Consider the following 8,418-nt stretch of genomic DNA (forward strand, 5'->3'; position numbering starts at 1 on the left):
ACCTTATTTATTTTAAATAAATACCATTTAAAAAAATTATATTCTATAGATACCTTTTAAGATTTATAGCAAAATATTTAATTTTAGTTACCTCCTAGCCCTAAGCCACTAAATACACTATTTAGTTACACTATTTTCTTTCTCTCTCTACTTTGATACATCTCATTCTCTTCCCCCATTCCCTGAAAACACAATACTCAATCTCAAAATTCCTCACACCAATTCAAAGTTGTCGTTATGCTTGGCTCAGTCTCAAACAAGCATCGGGTTTCAGAGCAGTTCCAGTGTAACAATGGTGGAAGAAAATTTGCGTGTACACACGTTCGTCGAAATTCCGTCGCCGGAGATATTCTCTTCTCAAATTGAACCCAAAAATGTCCCAGTGGTGACTTCTCTAATTGAGAAAATATACCTATAGCAGTATATAAACACAGTACTACCTTTGTGCGGATGTGCTCAACAATGTTTTCTTTTAGTTGGGTTTAGGTTTTCAAGGGATACATAAAGCATTGGAAGACTTTCTCAAAATGGAACCCGTCGGACGGTGGCCTAATACAAAAAAGGCTAATCTTTTCAATCAAAATAGAAGCCCTGGTATTCAATTAATCGCGAAGAAGAAGAAGATTTCTGTTAATATATTTCAATGTATTTTCAACGTATCATGCTGTATTTTCATGTATTTAATTGTATTCATTGTCTTTTTTTCCATTGTAATTCAATGTATCTCGTTGTATTCCATGTATTTTCATTATATTCACTGCCTTTTTTTCCAATTGTATTTCAATGTATCCCGTTGTATTCTATGTTTTTCATTTGTATTTACTGTCTCGTTATATGTCATGAATGCATTCATATATTTTTTTAAATTAATATAATTTATGTATTCAGATGTATTATATATTTTTTCTGAAGATTACTATATTTTTGGAGTATTTTTCGGTTGAGAATCTTTTTTATAACGAAAAATACAAAATTTGTGTGTTATAATTGAGTTTGTTGAGTTATATTAGGAGTCTATTATGTTAATTGATTCACTTTCCGTTTAAAAACAATGTATTCCCCTGTTTCATGCCGTGAATACAGCCGAATACAATAATTTGTCCAGCCGTAATCCCATGTTTCACGCCATGAATACAGTCGAATACACTCGAATACAACAACTGATTAGCTTGACTTTCCTGATTCACGCCTATTTTTGCTACTGTATTCATGAATACAATAGCTTAAATACATTTTATAACCACATAAAATGTATTTATAATCCGTAATATAACAAATGATATCTATAGATGACTAATTACTACTAAAAGATATTGCTTTATGAAAATTTCCTAATTTAATAATGTGGAAAAAGGGCACTTTGCACTCACTCTCATAGAGAGAGGACCAATCCACCGACTTATGACAAGCCTATCTATGGAATATGGAGGGCCAATGCCCAACCATTTGGAAGGCCAGCTAGCCAAGCTTTAGTCTTAATTACTCCCTCCGGGCTCCGATCCACGATAGATGACCAATTTATCTTGGGCATATCCATTAAGAAAATATTAAATTCTAGATAAAAATAGTTAGTATGACTAAATTAATCTTAATTAAATGTTGCAGCATAGTTAATATGAGGAGTAAAAAACTTTTTTAGGGATACGTACATAAAGGTAATTTTGAAAAAATAAATTATATTTTTTCTTGATTATATAAATGGACACTTATTTTGGAACAAAATAAAAAAATAAATTCGTCACTTATTATGGACCAAAGGAAGTATCACTTTAACTTCTAATTATTGACGAAATAAAAAAAAAACTAGCAGATCATCTTAAATTAATAAGTTAAAACCTCTAAAATAAGATAGAAAATGTAATTTCTTGCAATAAATTACGTCGACTAAAAAAATTACTACTTCCGATCCACTTTAATTGATTTTTTGGCCCTTTTTTGGTGGTCCATAATACTCCTTTGATTTTTCAAATACCAAGAAGGATTTAATTTCTTTTTACTAAAGTTGCCCTTGGAGTAAAGAGCTTAGGAGTATTTGTTATGTTTTCAATGAACAAATTAAGCTTAATATGGTCAATTTGATTATTACTTAATGATAAAAATTAAATTCTTTAATATATGTGAAAATAACCAAAAAAAAAACAATTAAAGTGCACGAGAGGGAATATAAGTTAAATACCTTTAATAGCTGTCTGCTTACGAATGTCTTTGTGTTTGTGTGGCTCTTTAATAGATCGCCATTTGAAGATAAGCAGGTAGAAAAAATTGTCAAGAAATTTTTTCTTAAACACCAATTTAAAAAGACAAAGAGTTATCCTTGACGATGACTTATCCACTTTTCAATGTGAACCCAAGAATCTATTGATTCTTGTTAAACATTCACTTCCGAGAAAGGAAGGAAGAAAGAAAAGAAATAGGCAATCCATTTGGTTCACCAATTAGCTTTTGTGGTTACTATCATAATGTAACTCTCTTTCTCTTTTGCTTTCTGAAAACATTGTTATATACTCAGGTACTTAATTTTTGTAATAGTTTCTTATTAAAATCTAAAATTTATTTCAGTCGTGTTTTCATGATTCATTCATCTAAAAGTACGAGAAGATGGAAACATAATCATATTTATTTTTTGTAGCAATCCGTAAATTTATAGGTTTCAAAAAAGTTCCTGTGCAAAATATAATTTTATTACTAAATATAAGCTGAAGATTGGTTCTGTTTCATTACGTGCTATAACATGATTAGAAACAAATTTGACAGTGGGATTCTGATGGAGGTTATAGTGGTGGAAGTTGACTTTGTTTACAACCAGAAGCATAAAAGAATGGACTGAAGGAAAAAGAATGAGACACAAAGGACATTTATATGCAAGTTGGATGTTTTTTTTTTCTTCAAAAAGTTATGGTAATAATCTAATTAAAATCTCCAAAAAAATCAACCACCTTCCAATGATCGGTACCAAATTAATTTTCTTTTTCCAAGTGACTCGTGGCACTCAAATCACTAACGTGGCTATGACTTCGTATTGTTTAAGTTAAACCGTGATAGGTTTCACAACTATATTATGCAACCAAGAAAGGTCAAATTTAACTATGCAATATTGCAAATGCCACTTTTTCTTTTATTTTTAATTGGACATGCCACTTCCTGATCCAAATTCCAACCCAAATCCACGATTTTGAGACACTACACATAATCCGACATGACACTATGATTGTCAGATGTGATCTAAACCACACATTCAAATTAAAGTATCAGATTAATCGTGCTTTTTTGTTGTTGAGGTAAGTTGTATCGGTACGGAAAGTTTGCTCCAAACATTGTATGTATTGTTACATATTATTTTGCTAACTTAAGCATGGCTAAACAATACATATTTTAACTTTAATTTGTAATTTTTGTAATTAATTGTTTAATAATCCCAGTAGAGAGCTACAAGAATGTTATAATTCATAAAGTTAAAAAATGCCAATGACCAAAATGTTACTTGAAAGGCACCTTCTTTTAGGGGTGGACATCGGTCGATTCGGTTCGGTTATGAATATTATCGGTTTTGCCTATCGGTTATCGGTTTACAAATATCATAACTCAATAACCAAACCGATAAGATATTGGTTATCGGTTAATCGGTTATCGATCATTATCGGTTCGGTTGTCGATTTATCCGATAAGATAAAACAACTAAAATAGTTACACAATGTATAAAACTGTTTTGCTTTAAAACAGTTTTATAAGATTTGCAATGTATAAAATAGTTTCGGTAAAATCAGTGTTCTTAAGATCTTCTTTGTTCAAACGACTAGCAGTAACTCTTTGTACATTGATATCTACTTTTTTACTCTAGTACAGAATTACGTATATAGATTAAAAAGTTTATTAGTTATGAAATACAAATGTTATAACAACTGACACAAGATAACTTTGTAACAGCTCAACAAGTAAAGCACACGACAAATTTCACTTCAGCTTTCAAACAAACTAAGAAAAATCCAGAGCCAGAATGCTTTCAAACAAACTAAGAATAAGATGAAGATGAAGCAACTAAAAACTTACACGAAAAATCAAGATGAAGCTGAAGAATGCGGCTGAGAAATGCCACTGAAGAGTGAAGTGACGATGCGACTGAAGAATCTAATGGATCTGAGAAATGAGGTGAAGATGCGACTGAAGAGCGAAAGAAAAAAGCTGAGAAATGCGACTGACGCCGGCCTGAGTCTTGACGGGCTAACTGGTGATGGCGTGATGTGATTGAGCCAGCCTAAGTCTTGATGGGCTGACAAGGGCCTGAGGCATGAGGCAGAAAAACTAAGAAAGAACAGGGAAATCAAAGAGTGAACTATGAATTATGAAACCCTAGTATGTATATACTTAAAGGTAACCTAGTAAATTAGTTAATCCTTATTGGATTATCGGTTTTACCCAATAATAGAATTGCCAAACCGAGTCCGAATCGATAACCCAATAATTTTTTTTTAATCCGTTACCAAACCGTTAACCCAATAACTAATACTGATAGCCCAATAAATAATTAACGGTTCGGGTTATCGATTTTACCCGATATATGCCTACCCATACCTTCTTTCGCTCTCATTCTGTTAAATTTGCCTACCTGAGTTTATGCTTAGGGACAAATCTAATGGCCATGCTTTCTTTGTATGAATTATAAATTGAAACGACCTTTTTTGTTATAAGAATAATGACACTCAAATCATGAAAAAAACTTAATTACGTATAGTGTTTATATTAAATTGTATATTAATTATCGTAATTAGTGATAAAAATGAGGTGAAAATTGTGTCATGTAAAACGATATTTGTCATGTATTTAATGGACTGAGGTAAATATGGTCCGCTAAACTATTATATCCTTATCTCCCACCCTGACTCCAACAATTAAATATTCTTAAGATTTGAATAATGCAGGAACAAATTTAGTATGAGTATCGAAAATAAGTACAAATAATCAAAAGTATATTCATTAAATTCTTAAATTATTCAGTTTTTACAAGAGTTATTGTTCAGTTACTACATGCAAAACTAAAACCTTAATGTCCATTAATGAGACTCTTTTACAGATAGGAAACTTTAGTCTTCATACAACTTTTGCTTATCTTTTCATCTATAATGTGGGATATAAACTAGAAATATTTATGAAAAAGAAATGCATATAATTAAAAAGGTTTTTGTCCAACAAAGAAAAGGGAACACATCCATTTATTATCTTCTCATGAATGTGACATAATAAAGCTCTCTACACGTAAAATACCCTTGTACTTTCTCTCACTGGAAACCTGCATGAACCAGATACTTTGGGTCATGCCAAACCAAACAAGCAATATTCTTTCAGTAACACAATTGGTTTTCTCTAACTTTCTCTCTGTCCTCTATCACAGATATTCCCCTTAAGGAAAAAAGGTAGTTCAATCAAAATTTATTCAGTTTAACTTCTATATGTCGATAAGAGGGAAAGTTTTTACGTAACTGATAAAGTTGCTGTTCTGTGACCTATAAGTTACGGGTTCGAGCCGTGAAAATAGTCTCTTGCAGAAATATAAGGTAACGTTGCGTACAATAGACGACCCTTGTGGTCCGGCACTTCCCCGGATCCCGTACATAACGGAAGCTTAGTACACAGGACTTTCCTTTATTCTATAAGTTGATAGTGTAAAAGAATTCTTTTATACGTTTAAATATTTAATAACCATCCTTAGTAAATCAATAATAACATGAAAGTAAGATAAACATTATAACTTTTAAATAAGATTGATATTTTAAAAAGGTTTTTACATAGTATATAAGGTAATATAAGTCAAAGAAACAAACTTCAGCTCCTTTGAGTCAAATACAAACCATTGGGTATTCAGAAAAGTATTTCAGATCTGTAAGGTTCTACCTATTGTGTATCAGTCAAGTGTTGGAAAGTCAGACAGTGACACAGAGAAGAAGAAAAAAAGAATTTGTTGCTGTTTCTCCTAGTACACAGGTGGAATTTACCTAGTACTTTATATATAAGTATATAAACCTCCAACTATTTTATTACTACTACTATGTTATATTTAAAGAAAATGCAATTAGAAGGAAAAAAGAAAATAGAAATTGAAGACAAAAAAAGAGAAAAAAGGGGTTGTCTTGAATTCAACAGGTGGAACACTACTAGGCCATTAGCAGCAATTCAAACAGGCACCATTAACTACAGTAGCTGCTGTTTTTTTTTTTTTTTTTTAAATTAAAGTCCACATTGTAGGTAAGCTAAAAAAAGAAGAATGTGAAAATAAATTTAAAGTCATTAACTAAACTGAAGAAAGTGATCTGGTAGTCTCCTTTATCAGTAAATGTCAGCTGTTACATTAACAGAAAACTCTCAACAGTAAATATGAATTACAGTCAAAAGTATTGAATGAGCAAAATTAACCCAATTTTCCCAAGCAAATTTTACTTAGATCCATAATCCTTTCCTACAACCTTAGGACAAAAAAGGAAAAAATAAAAGATCAAAACTTTACCTTTCTATTCAGTGCTTAATAGGGTTGACAAATTCAGCATCATCAGAAACTGCAGAAACCTCAACTTGACTAATAATCTCATCATCTAATTCTTCCATTGGAGGAGGAAGATTAAGATCTATTAAACTTCCACCATTTCTTGAAAATTCTAATTTTGCAGCAGTTGGAATAAAAACAGGAACACTAATATTTGCTGCTGCTGTTGAAACACCAATAACATGTGATCTCTTATGTCCACCTAAAGCTTGTCCTGATGAAAAAACTCTGTAACAAATAGGACATTCATGTATTTTCTCTTCAATAACTCCTACATTTTCCACCACTTCATTATTATAATTTGAAACTTTAATCTTCTTATGACTTGCTCTGTGTCCTCCTAATGCTTGATAAGATCGAAAATTTTTGTTACATGTTTCACATCTATACTTACCTCTACCTCTGTTCTTGGTAATTACTTTAACTTGTACTCCAGAATTTTCCTCTTTATACTCTTCTTCTTCTTCTTCGTCAGAGTAGTGATCAACTTGTTGTTTAATCCAATTATCTCTCGATAACATCATCAAACAATGTGCAACATCTTCTTCAGGTGAAGTTTCTGAGATTGAACTAACTGGCTCTGTTTCAACCAATGATGAGTTGTACTCTGTAACTTTCACGAAATTGGGGTTTATGATACTTGATTTCCTGACCCTTTTGGATCTTCTTGAACGAGTTGGGTTTTTTGATGACTCGGTTTCACTTTCTTTATCTGGAAGAACAACTGAGTCATCAGCAGCTTCTTCTACAGAGAAGTCGGAAAGATTTAAGATTTTGGATTTTTCTCCATTTTCTTCTTCTGATGACCAAGAAGATGATGGAATTGACTCAGTTTCATCACTGATTTGGTGATTTTTTTGTTGTTGTTGTTGTATGTAGAGATTCATCATATGAGATCTCATATGTCCACCTAAAGCTCTACCATTAGCAAACTTTCTTGAGCAAAGCTTACATGATTTGTGTTTCTCCATCACACAGAGAAGAGATTTTCTTTTACTTTTTTGTTAGCACTGTGTGTGTGTGTTATGCCTGTTTTGTAGAGAGTGGAGAAGCTATAAAGGAGTAGGTAACAAGCATTCCTCCACCAACAGATAGATACAAATGGAAATATTTTTAAGACTACTATATATAAAATCTGATTTTTAATATTTGATAAATTAGATTTGGATTCAATTGGAGGAGTAATGTTTGTTTCTTAAAACGGCAAAAGGTAATTAATAGAGAGGAAAAGAAAAAGGGTTCAATTAAAGCGTATGCATGAAGGCAGAGAGAGTGAATGGTAAGGACATGTAACATGCGACTTTTGCATTTATTTCCATCCCATTTCTACATTCCCCAAACAGCCCTTATGAATCAGTTCCTTCTTATTTCTCTCTTATTTGATGTATTTATCACAAAAAATACATTTTGCTTCGACATACACCAATTACGTTATTAACATAACAAAAACAAAATAATAATAATTACTAGTCAATCTATTTTCCAATACGAATTAACTTATATACATTGTCTATGTAATTTCTTTTATTTCAGTCCAACTTAACCAACTATAGTAGGTCATTGCCCCAGTTACAGTTACAGGTATCAATATTGTATGGGTCCGAATTTGATCGATCACGGCCTATAATGAGTATGACAAATGACCGAAAACCTGCGAGTCGACAAAAGGGTACGACCCTGAGGTGGAAGTAGAGGCACTATCGTATCGGCGTTAGATTCGATATATAAGGGGGACTTAAGTCTTGTAAACGGACACGAGATTTTTCAGACAGAACAATTATCATCTCTCTTTCTACTATTATCATCCCTCTCTACTATTATCATGTCTCTATCATCATTCCCTCTCCATTATTGTCATCCTAGAGTTTATTATCTTCGACTACAAT

At 32.0% G+C, this 8,418-nt stretch overlaps 1 protein-coding gene across 2 annotated transcripts; it reads right to left on the minus strand.

Annotated features, from left to right (window-relative positions):
• Positions 1-3,923: 3,923 nt before the first annotated feature.
• Positions 3,924-7,682, minus strand: LOC104250121 (zinc finger protein ZAT9-like). Of its 2 annotated transcripts, none has more exons than XM_009806681.2 (2): positions 6,497-7,682; positions 3,924-4,278 (listed from the first exon to the last, which is right to left on the minus strand). In XM_009806681.2, exon 1 carries the CDS (start codon positions 7,501-7,503, stop codon positions 6,505-6,507), a length of 999 nt encoding a protein of 332 aa, XP_009804983.1. In that variant the 5' UTR covers positions 7,504-7,682; the 3' UTR covers positions 3,924-4,278; positions 6,497-6,504. The 2 variants fall into 2 exon arrangements, with proteins under 2 accessions (XP_009804983.1, XP_070017020.1); XM_070160919.1 differs by lacking the exon at positions 3,924-4,278 and adding an exon at positions 5,142-5,284.
• Positions 7,683-8,418: the final 736 nt, after the last annotated feature.

The sequence above is a fragment of the Nicotiana sylvestris genome, chromosome 1, assembly GCF_000393655.2.
Source record: "Nicotiana sylvestris chromosome 1, ASM39365v2, whole genome shotgun sequence".
Classification (NCBI taxonomy): domain Eukaryota; kingdom Viridiplantae; phylum Streptophyta; class Magnoliopsida; order Solanales; family Solanaceae; genus Nicotiana; species Nicotiana sylvestris.